Source organism: Phocoena sinus, chromosome 10 (genome assembly GCF_008692025.1).
Source record: "Phocoena sinus isolate mPhoSin1 chromosome 10, mPhoSin1.pri, whole genome shotgun sequence".
NCBI lineage: Eukaryota > Metazoa > Chordata > Mammalia > Artiodactyla > Phocoenidae > Phocoena > Phocoena sinus.
This window is the reverse complement of record NC_045772.1, coordinates 62,823,744-62,842,373: the sequence shown is the minus strand read 5'-3', so window position 1 is coordinate 62,842,373 and position 18,630 is coordinate 62,823,744. Positions and strand designations below refer to the sequence as shown.

Below are 18,630 nucleotides of genomic sequence, written 5' to 3'. Positions count from 1 at the left end.
CAGCCACGTGATGGAAAGCAGCTCCTTTGACTGACCCCTCCATTCCCACTCTGCTTACCATATTTATCCAAAAAGAGAAATACAAAGGTATCTGCAATGGTGATAAGAACTCCACCCCACAGCGGGACCCTAGGTCAGAGATAAGAAATGGAGATTAAAGGAAAGAAAAGAAACATTGAGAAACACTCTCTTCCCAACAGCTCTCCAGCTATACAACACTCGGAGGAGCAAGGACTTAGGGAAAAGGGAACAGTGGCAGGAGGCCAGGCACAGCACCAAGTAAAGTAACTCATTCATTCAACTTTGTCTACTATTTCAGACAACCAGGATACAAAGCTGAAAAGTATGAGTCTTATCTCTCAAGGAGCTCACTTGTCTAGTGGGATAAACTGACATACAAATTAATTGTAATACCCACTGCCACACCCTGGATAATAAAGGGTGTGTTGGGTCTCATGACCCAACATACGAACATGGAAGATATAGAACCTACATTTGCCAGGAGAGAAGAAGGTGGTTCCAGAAAGGTTCCACAGGAAAAGTATTGATACTTGAGTTGAATCTTGAAAATTGAAAATGAGTTGGGTTTTTGTTTTTACACTTGCTTGGAAATCTAGCAAAACATTGATTACTTTCTAGAGAAAAACCCCTCACCTTCCTGCAGAGAGGAGATTGATGGCAATGGCGGAGCCAATAACTTCTTGCATATCTGAGCCAACGATAGCCAACTCCACCATCAGCCACAGGATAATTCGTGGAACCTAAACACCAAAGAGCAGAAAGATATGGTTCTAATTAATCACTTCTAAGAACTTTCCCCCATAGTTTGGAATTCACATTTTGGCACTGATCCATAAAGAGTCCTTTAAAAGCTTTCGGTCTAGAGATAAAGTACCAGAACTCAGCTCCACTTGGCCCCTTGCTGGAGAAGACCAGACTGCTTCTATGTGGCAGAGCCTGTGAGTCAAGGTCAGGGCAGCGGCTGACTCCAATTTTTTTCTCCTTTCTTTCCACTTGACAGAAGAATGGAATTTCCATCCATTATTTCCACTTAATTTTTTGCCTGAAAACAATCTTAAAAGTCTTAGGGGAAAATGAGGATGCTAAGATGGTCAAAATATTGTTCAGGAGAGAACAGAAATGCTGCAGAAGAAAATATCTATCCTGACCATAGCTGAAGAGACAAAACAAGCATGAAAAGGTTGGAGTCATCCTTAATGTAGTAATGCACAAGCAAGTAAAAAAGACAAATATGCAAAGGGACTTGGGGCCAAGTGGTTGGAATTGGGTGTCCTATAACAAAATCTGGGAACTAATCTGGTCAAATAATCCAGCAGAAAGCAATTAAGTAGTGCTGGCTCACTGAGGCCAGGGGGAAAAAAAAAACAAAACACCTCCAGGTACCTACTACCCAAAAAATATGCCACAAAAAACAACTGCTAAGATACATGAAGAAAGAGAAGCTAAAAGAAATTATAAATTATCAAGGGGTTTTTTTGTTTTGTTTTGTTTTGTTTTTTTGAGAAGCATGTAAGAAAAAGAAAAAGAAAAAAACAAAACAAAACAGGTAAGGATACTTTCTCACAGCCAGGAAAGGAGATTAAACATTTAGGACAAACTGCAGGTAGATGAGTACTTATCTAAAGATCAGGCCAGTTTAAAGCTGTCTTCCAGACATTGGGTCCATCCATTCCTGCCTTAGGTAGCAGCAAGAAAGGCCCAAAATATCCAGAAGGAAACTACAGAGGACAGTGTAAACTTCAGGGTCAAGGTAACTGAAAAATCATTATTAACAAATCCAAAGATCCTGCGTAATATAATTTGCAGTAAAAGGAAAAAACTCACTTTCTTCAAATTTACGGCAAAGACAAACAAAAAAGAAAATATGCATAATGCAAAGCGATGGAGTACTATGGATGTATGAATGAAAGTGCTTAGACAGAATACCCCTGCCCGTTTGTGAACTGGGCACTGCTAGGTACCAAAAGGCAGAGTGAAAGGTAAATGTTTACTCAAACAGAATTTTTCTAAGGAAACTTTCTGGGAAATGTGAATCTCATGTTAGATTTTGAAGGAGCACAGAAACATGGGTCAGCCGCGAGAGGGGCTATAGAATTTCCCTTGGGATTCCCAGTCCTCAGGGCCATGGATCCCTACATCCTCCACTATTTCAGTATACAAGGGGGCCAGCACAGGTTGCCAGACACAGAGTCACCTATGATATGAGTAACAGACAAACACTGCTCACCCTGGGATACTGACGGTGACACATTTCAGCAAGATGCAGCCCAGTGACCACTCCCAGTCTAGCTGCAAGGCGCTGGAGCAGGAGCCCCACGATGGTGGCCATCAGAAGAACCCAGAGCAACTAGAGAAGAACAAAATCCCACCATTACACTCATTAGATAACTGCGATTTTTTTGTTTGGTTGTTCGGCAATGTGAATGGGAAACACTAGGTTCAGGAAAGAGCCCTGGTCAGGAATCCAATGACCTGAGTCCCGCATCCTGTTCTGCACAGAACCTTCTAGGTCACCTTGCACCTTTCTGAGCCTTAGTTTCTCCCATCTGCTGTTTCTCCTGTGTTCAAGGAAACTATGTGGGTAAAATAAAATTAAAAACCATCTATGTGGATAAAATAAAATTTAAAAACAGATGGAAAGGTACTTTTCGCTTAAGTGTCACAGCCAATCAAGTATCAGCATGTAGCCGCTGAGGTTCATATCCAACAGAAAGAGTAGAGGAAAAGGATGTGGTGTGCTATGTGTGTTTAAACGGGAAAGGGGTAGGACTCGATGTTCACCTTAAATCCAGCCACTGCTCCAGACTGCAAATCAGATTCAATGTTTCCTGGATCCAGGTAGGCAATGCTCATAAGAAATCCCGGTCCCGTGAAAGCCCAGAGTTTACGAAAGCTAAAACAAGAGTACTGTACAAGAGAGGAAAACAGATCAAAATGATTATCACCTCCAAACTGCTGATCTAATTTATCTATTATTTTGTCACATATAAAGCAGCAATATTAGCTTCATAAGAACATTTAGGAAGTTGGATACTGGGTCTGCCCAAGTTTCACGTCCACCTTATCCACTTCTCATCGATAAGCTGGCCACCTCTCTGTCCAAGTAAGAGGCCTTCTCTTACCTGCTCTTTCCAACAGCCTTTCATTCTAAAACCCAAGCAATAATATCAGTACCTCTGTGCACAACCACTACCCAAATAGGACAAAAGGCACTGTAAAAAAGGGAACATGGAATTCATACTTTCTTGGTGAAAAAATGCTCACTAGTCCAACTTGGCAACGGGTTTTTCAAGGCCCTCAGTTTCCTTATCAGTTTCTGTTTACCCTGATTACAAAAATTCAGTCTTCAGCGATTGCGTGCCAGAATTAGACCTGAAGCTGTTGGTCTGGAGTTGTCCAGCAGACTTGCCACTCATAGGTTGTCCCTAGATAATAATGCTTTCCTCCAAGGACCTGTCACTAACCTCCTCCTCAGGAATGGCGATCTTCTCATCGAAGTACGTGGTGAAAGGGTCCTCTGAGTGCCCCCCGGGGGACTGTGGAAGAGAGGAGTTACTGTAGGCAGGGTTGATGGCCCCAAGACTGGCAGAATCCCCATGGTCTCCAGAAGCATCTTCTGAATTAACAGGTTTGAGAAGAAATGAATTAAAGTGAACAAAATACACTAACAGCTCATCCTTAGAAATGCTGATATTAAATTTTTTTAATACCTAAATGCACAAGATGAACCTGACTCTATCTCAATTTCTAGTACTTTATTTTTATTTATATTTTTAATAGATTAATTTTTGAATAGGCAATATGTTCACATGACTGGAAATTTGAGAAGTACAAAAACGCTTATGATAAAAAAGCTCCCTCTCACCCCTGTTCCCCTGTCACTCAGCTCTACATCAGTTTTCAGCATGAATCCCACAATGGTTTCCCCCTACTTTCACACTTCTATCCCCACTTGCCAATTTTTAGAATCATTTCATTTTCTTCTAAAAACAGTGATGTCTAGGGCTCAATGTATTGAATAACATCCCCAGACCAGTCCCACTGGTAACCTAAAATCCTAACTTTTAGAAGGAAATAGGTCAGTCTAGTGGGACCCTCCCCTCTCTCCTCCTCCCTGCCCCCCATTATTTGGTTAGGACGTACTCAAAGAATCATCCTTGGCCATTATACCTCCATCAGCCTTCTCCAAAAATGTGTAAATTGCAAACTCCTGCCACATTTCCGGCTAAAATCTGAAGCTGCAGGGAAACCACCAAACAGGAACCCTCCTGACTAAGGCCTGCAGCAAAAAGCTTGGGAGGGGAGGTATCACCCTCCTGATAGGAGGGCTCATCTCAGATTAATCATCAGTGTTTCCTTAAATCCTACATTTTGCAGTTAATTTTAAAAGCAGGGAGGGGGAGGGTCTGGGAGAAAAGGGCTAATACAAAGCCCAGTTTGCTGTAGCCTTCAAATGGCTATTTTTAACCACAAAGCTCTAATCTCAAGGTTTCCAAGGAACCTTTGCAACATCCAATCAGAAAAACAAAAGCTTTCTTTCTATAGGGAACTGACCCACTTCACCTTAAGTGACACTGAACTGAGGAGGAAATATACAGAAAAGGAATGGAAATTCTAAAGGAGAAATTTAGAATCAGGAAGAATTAGTCAAAGCACATAAGAAGTCTCATTAAATACACTATTAGGTGCTGGCTCAGTATTTTACTGTTCCATGCATATCTGAACTGCCATGAGCAGACAAAGCACTCTAGAAGTTTTTATGCCAGGTCTGCAAATAATACTGCCTTTACAAGCATTACTGCTATAGAAACCAAACTTGTAGCTAATCTTGGCTCATCTCAGAACTGGAAGTAAGATATGAGGCAAGTCTCTGTGGTTATAAATCCATTTTCATTTACAGCCTAAGTTACCAGGTGGTGACCTCTGAATGGAGCAGGTCTCCATGATGATATTGTTGGCTGGGGGAGAGGAGGTGGGGACAATTTTTGTTGGAACAGAAGACAAGAAGGACAATATGGTAAATTTCTGTTACTGGCTTAAGCCTAATTCCAAATAAAAATTAGACAATAACACAAAGCTGTAAATTACCATCTGGCGTCTTCTGCTCAGGACCCAACACCATGGTGGATACCTGAGTGTCTGAGTTCTTAGAATAAGATTCTGGAAAGGAGAAAAGAGAGGGAGAGGAATTAGCAAGAACAAACTAAAACCAACAAGTTCAGAACCAGCGTTCTGTTACTCTGTATGACTGAACCCTTACAATGTTAAAAGAATAACTGCTCTACTGAATTAGATAACCTTGAAAATAATTACAGTTTTCAGAATATGATTAAGAGATATTTAATAAAAAATGTAAAAGTCTTAATCATGTTTTTGCTGGCAAGACTTCAAAACCAAACTGAAGCAAAAGGTATTTCAGGGAAGTGGGCAAATAGTTTTTAATAAGCATCCACAGAGAGGCTGCTAGGCAATTACCCAGTCTCTGCCTCCAGATTAACCCAAATATTTAAAAGACTGACACCCCCCCCATTTTGATGAGTTTTTAAGGACAGAGATCTATAACTCTCTTTGATCTAACTAACAATTCAAGCTCATGTTTCAATTTTCTGGAAAGGGGGAAGCACCTCACCAGCACACTGGTAGTAGAAGTAGAGGGGTCACTATTTCCCAGCCTCACATTTCCCTGAAGAGAGACTTCAGCTGTAAGGTTTCAGGTCTCATTCCCCAACACTTCAACAACTGGGAGAAGAAACTAATGAGAGCTGAGGCACCAGGAGGACAAGGCAGCATGCCTGCACTTCTCTCCCTCAGCAATACGCAGCCTGAGGCGGGGCTGGGGTAAGGGGGTATCCCAGATGTCCAGCATCCTATTGGGTTAAGTTTAACTGGGGGGCAGGGGGTATTAGTAAGCCCATTGGGCCACAGATCTATGGCATATTCTCCAGTCAACCCCACCAATAAGGCTGATTTTGTAAAATTTTGATCTACTGATTAAGGAATCTATTTCTCAGTTGATTCCAAATTTAGAAAGGGAAAGGTAAGCAGTATTAATTGTTAACTGCCCCCGCTTAGATTCCAATAACAACTATCCTACTGAAAAAGTGATGAAGCCTCCCCTTAGCTAACTTTTACTAATTAAATAGTCTTTTCCCACTATTGTACCTTTATTGCCCCTATTTGAACAGTGCTCTACTTTCTTTGATAGTCTATCAACATATTCTATACATATTTTGCAAAATTACAGAATGAAGACCTGAAGGGGGTTTTAGGTTTCATCTATCTTCTGGAATGTAAAACATATCACCACTTGCTAATTTGGAAAACATAATCTTTCATGTCTATAGTCACCAATATCAAGTATCTTGTTATAATGAACAATGGTAACGTCCTTCCTATCAGAGTTTGAGCCACCAGATGGTTTCGCCAACAGATCCCAAAACTGCTGACTAAATCCAACCCCTCTTTCAGCCAGTTACAATAGCACCTCACCTAAATGGGATTTACACATCCGACCACTCAGTAGCGGTGCCACTTGGATTCCAATCACAGCACAGCTCCTAGGCCCCACTCAGAGCCTTTTTACTTTTATTTTATATATAATTCTAAGAAGCCAGGATAACACACAATAAACTGGAAACCACAAATCAGATCTGGGACTATGGCTCTTACAGGGAAAGTCTTGGGCTATTTGATATGATGCAACTTCCTTATACTTCAATCAGCTCTGAGAACATTATTATGAAGAATATTACTGGGAAGACTTCCCTGGTGGTCCAATGGTTAAGACTACACGCTCCCAACGCAGGGGGCCTGTGTTCGATCCCTGGTCAGGGAACTAGATCTCGCATGCCGCAACTAAAAGATCCCACATGGGCTTCCCTGGTGGCGCAGTGGTTGAGAGTCCGCCTGCCGATGCAGGGGACACGGGTTCGTGCCCCAGTCCGAGAAGGTCCCACATGCTGCGGAGCGGCTGGGCCCGTGAGCCATGGCCGCTGAGCCTGCCCATCCAGAGCCTGTGCTCCGCAACGGGAGAGGCCACATCAGTGAGAGGCCCGCGTGCCACAAAAAAAAAAAAAAAAAAAAAGATCCCACATGCTGCAACTAAGACCCAGCATAGCCAAATAAATAAGTAAATATTTTAAAATATATATATATTATTGGGAATTCCCTGGTGGTCCAATGGTTAGGACTCCATGCTTTCACTGCCAAGGGTGCAAGTTCGATCCCTGGTCAGGGAAATAAGATCCCACAAGCCACACAGAGCACCATCTTCCCCCGGTCCCCGCCAAAAAAAAGAATATTATTATTGGGAGTCCTCTGGTGGCCTAGTGGTTAGGATCCTAGGCTTTCACTGCTGTGGCCCGGGTTCAACCCCTGGTTGGGGAACTGAGATCCTATAAGCCGCACATTGCAGCCAATAAATAAATTAATTAATTAAAATAGGAAGAAGTGCAAAAAAGCATTAACAGTGGTTATTCTTTTAAAAGAATACTAACATTATATTATTATTAAGAATAACTCAAGTTTCTAATTGCAGTCCTACTCACGAAGAACCGATTCAATTAGATTACTTTTGTACTGATGACTGATGTCCTGTTTCAGAAGGCACAGAAGTGTTTAACACATGTGAGTAAGATTCCTATCCAAAACAGGCCTTTAAAACTTATATTTAAAAAGTAGGACTTCCCTGGTGGCACAGTGGTTAAGAATCCTCCTGCCAATGCAGGGGACACGGGTTTTGAGCCCTGGTCTGGGAAGATCCCAAGTGCCGCAGAGCAACTAACCATGTGCCACAACTAATAAGCCCGTACTCTAGAGCCCGTGAGCCACAACTACTGAGCCCGCATGCCACAACTACTGAAGCCCGCGCGCCTAGAGCCCGTGCTCCACAACAAGAGATGCCACCGCAATGAGAAGCCTGCGCGGTGCAACAAAGTGTAGCCCCCGCTCGCCACAACTAGAGAACGCCCGCGTGCAGCAATGAAGACCCAACGCAGCCATAAATAAATAAATAAATAATTTCTTTTTAAAAAAAAAAACAAATTGAGATAGTAGTGTGTTTTTCCCCAAGTCTGAAATGTGAAAAGGTGTTAAATAATTTTAAACAGAAATATCTCAAGATAAAATTTTTAATAATTACTATTAGTATTTTAAGTGATTACTCCCATAATTACTTACAGAGCCGATAAAATACAAGAAGTCTGGTTTTCTCTGTGAAGTCTCAGAAATATATTATTCCAAGAGAGGAAATGATTCTAGATTCCAACATTTTTTTTTTTTTTTTTGGCAGCACCTCTCGGCTTGCAGGATCTTAGTTCCCTGACCAGTGATCAAACCAGGGCCCCGGCACTGAAAGCACCGAGTCCTAACCACTGGGCCGCCAGGGAATTCCCTAGATTCCAACTTTCTCATCAAAACATTGAGTCAACAACCTATAAACTCCACTGTTTATAGTGTCCAGAGAATATAACTAGGGCAGGGAATAGAGGGTCAGTATGCTTGGTGTGCTGCACAGTATTTAAGTCTCCATGAAAATTTAACACCCATAAGGAAGCAGTAAGTTAAGAGTAAGACAGTTTTGCTCTCTAGGACCATACCACCAGGTCATTTCAGTCATTTAATTACATTAAGAAAAAGATCGGGGCTTCCCTGGTGGCGCAGTGGTTGAGAGTCCGCCTGCTGATGCAGGGTACAGGGGTTCGTGCCCCGGTCCGGGAAGATCCCACATGCCGCAGAGCGGCTAGGCCCGTGAACCATGGTCGCTGGGCCTGCACGTCCGGAGCTTGTGCTCCGCAACGGGAGAGGCCACAACGGTGAGAGGCCTGTGTACCACAAAAAAAAAAAAAGAAAAGAAAAAGATCGGGCTGACCCGGTGGAGCAGTGGTTAAGAATCTGCCTGCCAGTGCAGGGGACACGGGTTCGAGCCCTGGTCTGGGAAGATCCCACAGGCTACGGAGCAGCTAAGCCCGTGCGCCACAACTACTGAGCCTCCACTCTTGAGCCCTCGAGCCACAGCTACTGAGCTTGAGTGCCACAACTACTGAAGCCCGCGCGCCTAGAGCCCACGCTCCGCAACAGGAGAAGCCACCACAATAAGCCTGCACGCAGCAACGAAGAGTAGCCCCTGCTTGCCCCAACTAGAGAAAGCCCACATGCAGCAACAAAGACCCAATGCAGCCAAAAATAAATAAATAAAAAGAAAATTTAAAACAAAGAAAAAGATCAAGTGGAGATATAAGCAACAAGAATCAACCCAGCAGTACTCTGATAACTATGATTAACACTGCTTTGATATTCTAGCTCACCCCCAACCACTGTCACCTTTTCTTAAAGCCAGTAAGTTTCCTCCTCTCGAACAGCAATCGACAGCAGGAAAAAAATGGCACTCATGGTTCAATGTAATAACTATTTTACCTGATTCCTTATCAAAAGTTATAAGACTATTTTACAAGATAAGAATGCTAATTACATTTTCTGTCTAAATGTCAAAAGCCTACATATCCTTTGACGCAGCAATTCCATTTCTAAGAATGCATACTAAAGAAACAGTCCCACAGGAAGTATGTGCAAGAATATTTCCCACAGCACTGTTTGTAGTGTAAAAAGACTGAAACAACCTAGTACATTTATAGGATGGAAGGCCATAAATAAGGCAGATCTAAATGGATTAATAGGAAACAATCTCCAAGATATACTGTGAAGTTAAAAACCCAGTTTATAGGGCTTCCCTGGTGGCGCAGTGGTTGAGAGTCCGCCTGCCGATGCAGGGGACACGGGTTCGTGCCCCGGCCGGGGGAGATCCCACGTGCCGCGGAGCGGCTGGGCCCGTGAGCCATGGCCGCTGAGTGTGCGCGTCCGGAGCCTGTGCTTCACGACGGCAGAGGCCACAGCGGTGAGAGGCCCGCGTACCGCAAAAAAAAAATAAATAAATAAATAAATAAAAAAAACCCCAGTTTATAGAACAGCATGCTATCATTTATGTAGCAAAAGAGAGAGAGAGAGAGAGAGAATACACACATACATGTACAGACGATATCCAAAGGACATGCCAAAAACTGGTATTGCCGTCCCTAAGAGGAAGCAGTGGGGGAGCACAAAAGAGGTCAGGCAAAAGGAAGACCTCTCACTGAATATACACTGTATACGGTTTGCACTTAAAAAAAATTTTTTTTACCATGTACCTGTATTGTTTATTTTTTTAAAACATAAAGGTCACAGGGCTTCCCTGGTGGCGCAGTGGTTGAGAGTCCGCCTGCCGATGCAGGGGACACGGGTTTGTGCCCCGGTCCGGGAAGATCCCACATGCCGCGGAGCGGCTGGGCCCGTGAGCCATGGCCGCTGAGCCTGCGCGTCCGGAGCCTGTGCTCCGCAATGAGAGAGGCCACAACAGTGAGAGGCCCGCATAACGCAAAAAAAAAAAAACCATAAAGGTCACATAGGTTTACTCAGTTTCTCAATGAACACCTCAGGGACGTTCAGTTTCTCAATGAACACTTCAGGGACTTACCAGTTCTCTCTGATAAAGCTTCACAATGCACAATCAGAGATCTGAAGCCGTCTGGTTAGCAGGCATATATGGCCTCAAGCTTAACTTACTACTACTTTGACTCAGTGTGCAAACAACCAAGCTCTGAAATTGTGATTTGGAAGTTTCACCTGAATGCAAAGAATTAGAAAAATTCTCCTCAGGAAAGTGTTTCCTGACTCCCTAATTTGGGTTAAACGGCCCTCTTTCATGTTCCCCCAAAGCACCTGCTGCTTACTACTATCATATCACCCTATCCTGAAAGCATTTATTCCCTAATACTATTCTTGCAACTCGTCTGTAAGTCTGAAATTATATCAAAATAAACAATTATACCGCCCCAAACACATACTAGCTATAATAAATGCCGAACATTTAATTAATAATAATTCCATGTGTTCTCTTATCATTTACAAGAACTCTAGAAGAACAATTTGGATAGCCCAAATCAGTTTTTAAAATTGCCACCAAGAGTACTTCCCTGGTGGCGCGGTGGTTGAGAGTCCGCCTGCCGATGCAGGGGACACGGGTTCGTGCCCCGGTCTGGGAAGATCCCACATGCCGCAGAGCGGCTGGGCCCGTGAGCCATGGCCGCTGAGTCTGTGCGTCCGGAGCCTGTGCTCCGCAACGGGAGAGGCCACAACAGTGAGAGGCCCGCGTGCCGGCAAAAAAAAAAAAAAAAATTGCCACCAAGAAAGTATGAAACACTGAGTATTAAAGTACATATATAACTTCAACTTAAACGTTTTCCCCCTATGGTTAAAAAAAAGTTTGAATTTAAATTAATTTTTTTCTTATAAAATTCTTCTACAGAGAGCAAAGGCACCACAAACCATTTCACTGATTTTAGAACTGCGTTCATTGTTGCAAAGGTCTCCCTAAAATTAATTTTAAGTTTCGGAGAGGAATGTCTTTGAACAGTCCTCTAATTCCTCTCCCCTTTTTTCCTCCCCCCACCTTGTATAAATAAAATCAGAGACAACATTAAATAGTCAAAGAAGTTTCACAGAGGCAACTAGAAAAGTGTGCATGGAATCAATTGATTAATGTGAACAGGAAGGGCTTCCCTGGTGGCGCAGTGGTTGAGAGTCTGCCTGCCGATGCAGGGGACATGGGTTCGTGCCCCGGTCCGGGAAGATCCCACATGCCGCAGAGCGGCTGGGCCCGTGAGCCATGGCCGCTGAGCCTGCGCGTCCGGAGCCTGTGCTCCTCAACGGGATAGGCCGCAACAGTGAGCGGCCCGTGCACCGCAAAAAAAAAAAAAAAAAAAATGTTAACAGGAATGTTTAAAGTTGCTGCCAAAGCCATCTCTTCTCCCTGTTGATGTTTCCTCAGCCAACGTTCAGTGCCATGCTGGTGACAAAGTGGAAACTGCCAGATGTACAGGCTTTAAAAAGTGATCCCCGAGTTGTTTATTAGAGAATAAAAAGGAGCTGTGATAAAAAAACAATTCCATTTGTTTTGAAGAAAATGTAAAGATTTCCAGATCCTTCTAAAATTCCCTTTTCTCTAAAGGTCTACTTTTAAGGCTAAAGCACTTGATATTCCTACTAAATCATGACTGTTCATCTAACATCTATGCTGTGCAAGATGTTCTTCATGAAGGTGAGTTCCTGCCCCTGATGACTGGGAGTCAACAAAATTGAAATATTCAGTGGTTCAAACAGATCTAACTGCTGTCTGAACCCTACGTATTTTAATAAGGAATATTACTAGCCATTTTTTAAAATGAGAAATTATTACTTCCTCTGTTTTTCCATTCCAGGTCAATAAAGAAGCACCAATTTCCGAGTCTTTCCATCAGGATATACATCTAATTAATTCCAAAACTCAATTTGCCCCCACTGGGGATGATGGGAGAGAAACAGCTTAGAAAAGCCATGTGAATTTCTAAATTATAATTGAGGATGTGAAGTTTGGAATTATTTTTCAATTTGAATAAAAAATAATCCTATTTTTCTCTCATTAAAATGAATTTGATATAAAATGACAAAATGAAAAAACGGTTGGAGACAGATTACATCTACTTCCTGACATAAGAACAAAGCGAAAAGCCCCTCTGGTGTTAGTTTAAGAAAAAGGCCTAGAAACTCTAATCCCCTTTAGTTTAAGAAAAAGGCCTGGAAACTCTAATCCCCTCTACCTAAGTGAGTAATATTTCGGTAAGCTGAAAGTCACACAAGCACACCCAGTTCATAAAGTACAAACAGTGTTGCTATCGTACAATGTGCTTTAACACACATCAGATCCCCTCTCTCTCTCTCTCTCTCTGGCACAATGACCACTGAGACAGACTGTTCATGTTACTGACTTTGTATTCCATAGTAATAATCTCAAAATTGGAGACATCTCCCTTAGTCTACCAGAGAACTACAATTTTCAACTCAGCATCCAGTTTGCTACTTCCACCTGAGTTAGACTTTTGAAAATCTGTTTGATGGTTGAAAGGAAAACCTGACATGGAGAACATCTAATGATAAAGAAAGAAGAGAAAGAGAAAATCTTAAGCAGCAAGAAGAGAGAGGGGGTAAGATAAGGGGAGGAAGAGTACAGTTGATAATAAAACCGGCTGCCTGGGTGTCAAAGGCGATAACAGTGGGGAGAAACGTGGCCAGGCTGTCAAGAAGTACTGAACTTTTAGACAAAAATATCACCCATCAACCAGAGACTTCAGAATTACAAGGGCCCAATTAATACCCGTTAAATAGAGCTCTTCACTTTCTCTGCTCAGAGCTCTGAGGCTTAGCCAGCTTCAAATCTCCTTGACTGCTCACACGTCAGGGTCACTAATATCTTACTTCCAGAAACTATAACTTGGTCTTTGTTCCTCCCGACTCTCACAGTGTGAGGCTTCCCCCGATTTCCTCCCAACCTGAAGTTTACAGCACTGCATTTCCCTTTCACTGCCCAACCTGGCCTCCTGGCGTGACACATTTACCCTGGAACACAACTCCAAGCTCTGTGAAAATTTCAAAGACCTCTTTACAATGAAGTAAGAAAGTCTATTAAATCAGTCTATACCCACTTCTTGCCTCAGAAAAAAAGTGCTTTGCCCTTATACTTGCTTAAGTAGCTGTCCTCTAGCAAATGTGAAGAAAGATTATTATTAGATTACATTCAACTTATTTATTCCAATGACAGATACTGGCCCCCCAATGCAGACTGACCTTAACAATTTTAAGTACATATCTTCCTCAATGTTTCTTTGCTTAAAGCAAAGAAAAACTGTCTGTAAAGACAGACAATACATATAAGATTCTCCAGCCTCATACATGCCTCCTTCTGCTCTTTGGAAACTGCTACAAGTTCAATAGTTAATTTGTAGCCTCCTTTCATTACCTAGGAATTTTAATAGACACTTGATTGTTAGTGATAAGTGGGACCAAAACAAAAATAACCCACACAAGATGACCTACTAGCAATAAGCACAAAGACAAGCCTGAGAACCCTAATTTCCTAATTTAAGTCTTTACTGGGAACTGGTCCTTACACTAAAAAATGTAAGTTACTCTGACCTTAAATTAAAAGTGGAAGACTTCCCTGGTGGTGCAATGGTTAAAAAATCTGCCTGCCAGTGCAGAAGACCCAGGTTCAAGCCATGGTCTGGGAAGATCCCACATGCCTCGGAGCACCTAAGCCTGTGTGCCACCACTACTGAGCCTGAGCTCTAGAGCCCGCAAGACACAACTACTGAGCCCACATGCCACAACTACTGAAGCCCACGCACCTAGAGCCCATGCTCCACAACAAGAGAAGCCACCGCAATGACAAGCCTGCGCACCACACGAAGCCTAGCCCCCGCTCGCCACAACTAGAGAAAGCCTGCGCGTAGCAACGAAGACCCAATGCAGCCATAAATAAATTAATTTTTTTAAAAGTGGAAGAGGAATTAGACAATAAATATATATTTATCATCCCTGGCCAACTGTTTTATATTCCATTCTGATGTTATTATAGTTCATAATACATTGTTGTTTTATTATATCCATGATATTCCTGATGATACCTGGAGGCCTTGTCTTTGTGTCTCCAGGGGCCAATAAATGTTAATTGTTCAATACATGTCTGTTAAATTATCAAAAGAATAAATGGCATCGGATGGGTGAGACAACAAGGATCTAGGACTTCTAACTCCTTACATTCGGTACAAATACTCCCTGACTCTTCTTTTCCAAAATATTTTATTAAAACCAGAGGGACTCACATAATAAAGATGACAACAATATTAAGGCAAAAGGCTTCCCTTTCTGCCTCAAACACTCAACTCTTTAAAGGTTTCACTCCCTGTCCTTATTAAAGCACAGAGGTTTCACAAAGACACTGTCCTCCACTCTCACCAAGCCAACATCCAACTTTCAACCTTATACAAGTACTAAACTGTCTTACTCCAAAGCTAAATAACTAAACTCACACTATGTGTACTTCAGTCAAACTGGGCCAGCAGACTGTGCAGTAAGCGATATTCTTTTTAGTAAACTCAAAGTTTCTCATTTTGTGATTAGTTCCCAGTAATGTTACCTATATAAACAGCAGCTTTCTTGGAAGGGAAGAACTGGAAGACAAAAAGTCTTCCATTAGAGCCTTCCGGACAGTACCAAGAGAATCTGAGAGGGACTTTTAAGCTCACAGAAAGGGCATAAGTATGGCAGCAGACATACACAGTAAGGAAACAGGGAATAAAGATGTCTTTGATTCCACAGCACCCACCCAAGCTCTTAGCACTATAAGTCAAGTAGAAAAGATGCTGCTTTGTATCAATAGATACGACTCTCTAACCTCTAACCTTCACTTCACTGAGTCAAAACTGAACCAAAGCTGCTTAGGAGCTCTGTGGAGTATTCCAAGGGATCACCGCTGATTTCCTAACAGTAGAGGAAGATTAGATTAGAATTAGAATTAGAATGGGGAAGATTAGAAGCTTCCCCATTCGCTACCAGAAGTGCTGCCAGGCTGCCCAGAAATTCCCCGCCCAAGTCCCAGCCATCCGGGAAACATGAGAAACCAAGAATGCTGTAATCATGGCCTTTTTGGTATTGGGTCCAAAAAAAACTGTGTCTAGGCCAAGACTGTAAATGAAATATCATCCAATGAAAAACTAAACCGTCAAAGAAGTTTTCATTTACCCAACACAGCTATCATGGACAGACCCAGTACTGTATAGAGGAAGTTTCCAACCTTATTTAATGATAAACACCCAGCAGAAGACCTCTAGTCACACGTAACTATACTATAGCCTCAGATCATGAATGACGTGGATGGAAAACAGGCCTAAGGGTTCACTGGCAATAGGCTCACAGGATTTTGAAGAAGGATAAGTAATAAGGTCAGAATTCTTTTAGTGTGGAATCTTTTAGGGGGAAGAAGGCACTTGTAGGTAATAATAAAACTCTTAAATGCCAGGAATTGTTCTAAGCACTTTAAGAATATTAACACATTTAATACTCACCATCAACTCTTTAAGATTGATATTATCAATCCCCATTTTAAGTATGTGGAAACAAAAGAACAAAGAAGCACCTTGCTCAAAGGTTTACAGAGCCAAGAAGTGCTGCAAACTAGTTGGGGTTCAGATTCCACTGGAGTCAAGGTAGAAACACAGTGTCCCCTGGTTTCACCAATATTCACTAGAATTATGACCTCTGGAAACCCATCTCCTCTTGCCTCCCCTTCCATATAATTTTTGCTTTTGCTTTTCACTTTAAAGAGATGTCACATTCCCTTAACTTCATAACGCTCCTTTGAAAGCAGTGCACGATATGAGAGTATCTTCACTTGACACACAGGAAATTCCAAGCCCAGGTTCCCCAACTTCTCCCCCAATGATGCTCTTTGAAATAATCTGATATATGAAGGGAATTTGGGGAAACCAAGTGAAAAGGAACCCAAAGGCGTAACATCAAAAATATTAGCATAGCTTTAAAAGCAGGGACATATGAAACCAAACAGATGGAGAGCTGCCACCCCACTCACATACCGTGCACAATAATGCCCCCTGCAAAGGTGCCTGGAGCCTGGAGGCTGCACAAACAGCCCTAAAACCAATCTACACACAAGTACTCAGCGGCCTGCCCAGGCCCCTCACACGAAGGCGCTCCCTGGATGTCGGCTGCAGTAAAATGAATTCTTTTGTTGAAGTGGGGCGAAGGGAAGCCCAGGGAGCAGACGGGGCGCCAGGTCTCCGCAGATAAGAAGGCGGCCGCGGGGACCTTGCCCCGTCGGCCTCTTCCGCGGCGTGAAACGGGGTCAGCGCACCGTCGATCACGGGTCCCGGCCCCGCGGCTGGTCCGGCCGGGGGTTCGGCCATTTCTCTTAGGCCGCGAAGGGAAAGGGGTGAGGCCGCTGCAACCTCTGGCGTTTCCTTCCCGCCCCCCGCTCCCGGCGCCCTCCTCTCGGTCTTCCTTCGAATAATGCGGCTCCATCTGGAACCCGCGCCCAGGCCCTCACAGCCCGTGCCGCCCCTCGCAGCCCCGCTCGGCGCCCCGCATGCCCCATTCTGGCCCCGGCGCCAGCTCCCAGGGCAGCCCTCCATCCGGGGAACCCGGGGAAAGCCGGGCGCCCGCGTGACCTCTGACCTGCCCTGTACCCCACCTTACCGGCTCTGCAACCACCTGACAAGTCTGTCCCCGCGCCAGAGGCTCCATACCCCGGGAACCAGCGCCACGCCAGCCTACCCCCTACACGCCCCGCGATTGGCCGACAGGACCGCAGCTGCACCTCCCTATTGGCTGGATTCTCCGTATTCCCCTCGGCTGCCGGCGAGCAAGGCGGGCCGACGGCAAATTCCGGGGCTCCGCCCTCCCTAGGTCACGCTGGAGGCGGGGCCACGGCGGCCCGGGAGGGAGCTGTCTCCTGCAGAGCTAGTGCTCGCGCTGGTCCAACCCACAGTGTGGGTTGGAGTCTTCCAGCCCCCTGGCAACCTGCAGACACGTAAGTTTCCTGCTGTAGTTCGCCGCGGCCTCACGTTAGGTCCTGGAAATCAAGATCATTTCTTCCGAGACGCGGCTCTGTGAGAGATACAGCTCCATCCTACAAGGTATAGCCACCTGGCAGGACCATTTCCTCTCGCCCCCAGAGCCACATCATAGTATCTGCTGCCCCACCAACAGCACCCCACACCTGGGAGGAACCGCGAAACATCAGCTAGTGCAGCCATTTCGGCTGCATCAGTTGCCCTGTTCCCAAGCTTTGGTAATGAATTTTTCCCGCTCTCCTACGCAGCTGCCTCGCTTCTTCCCCCAAACTTTATTCTCCATCTACCCAAAAGTAGCCCCACTCCATCCGCAGTTTCAATCTCACATCCCAGAGTCTTTCTCTGAAGATGATGACCAGACTTGTGGTGCTTTAGAGTGGAGAAAATAGTCTGACTAGCCACCCTAATTTTCTACATTGTCGTTTAGAGCTACCAGAAACATTCTTAGACACCCCTCTCCCCGCGCCCCCCATCGCCCCCATAACTGCTTTCATTAAAGGTAACCAAGCTTATCTAACCAAGTCATAGGCCTAGAGAGGAAAAGCATAAACCCCTCCAACATCTTTCTTCCTGTAAAAACTGCTAGGAGAAATTTTTATTAGTTGGTAAAAGAGTCCAAGAGAAGAGGAAAGGAGAGTAAACTGCAAAAAGGAAAATCCAAATAAAGTACAAAGTAAAAACAAATTCAAGGACCCAAAAAAACTGGGCTGAGCATCATCAGTTATCTGGTACAGGCTAGTTTCCATACAGAATCTCTCCTAGAGAGAAAAGAAAATGCACAAATTAGTTCTGAGAATCTCTCTACAGCACATATGGGGAGTTTCAGAAAGGCTTGATGAAGTCCCTCCAGACCAGAACCTTTCCTTTGGGAACTACTACTTCAACTAGAAAATAAAATGGCTGGAACCATCCTTCTCTCGTTCCAGGTCTGCTCAGGTGGGCAACTTCCCTGGGCTGTTGCATACTTACTTGCTGGCTACTTACTTAGCTCAATGTGTGGAGCTGCCTCCTTCTTAAGCTGTTTCTTCATTGTGTAGGCGGGGTTTAACCTTCCCCAGTGCTGGCTCCTGTCTCCTGCCTCTATATATGCAGACAAATGTGCCTCCCCTTGGTT

General features: G+C 43.9%; 1 protein-coding gene across 2 annotated transcripts in view; it reads right to left on the bottom strand.

The window, feature by feature from the left end:
* SLC11A2 (solute carrier family 11 member 2) overlaps window positions 1-17,235 on the bottom strand; it is a 36,903-nt gene extending 19,668 nt beyond the window's left edge. The window contains exons 1-8 of one of the 2 annotated variants that reach the window (XM_032646212.1): window positions 17,140-17,225; window positions 5,110-5,181; window positions 3,486-3,637; window positions 2,803-2,928; window positions 2,249-2,368; window positions 655-761; window positions 494-562; window positions 59-129 (exon numbers count right to left, since the gene is read on the bottom strand). In XM_032646212.1, the coding sequence (XP_032502103.1) occupies window positions 59-129; window positions 494-562; window positions 655-761; window positions 2,249-2,368; window positions 2,803-2,928; window positions 3,486-3,637; window positions 5,110-5,143 (679 nt within the window). In that variant the 5' untranslated portion in view covers window positions 5,144-5,181; window positions 17,140-17,225. Of the gene's footprint in view, window positions 1-58; window positions 130-493; window positions 563-654; window positions 762-2,248; window positions 2,369-2,802; window positions 2,929-3,485; window positions 3,638-5,109; window positions 5,182-17,139 lie in introns of both variants that reach the window. The other variant, XM_032646213.1, reaches the window with a different exon arrangement.
* Between the last annotated feature and the right edge of the window lie 1,395 nt (window positions 17,236-18,630).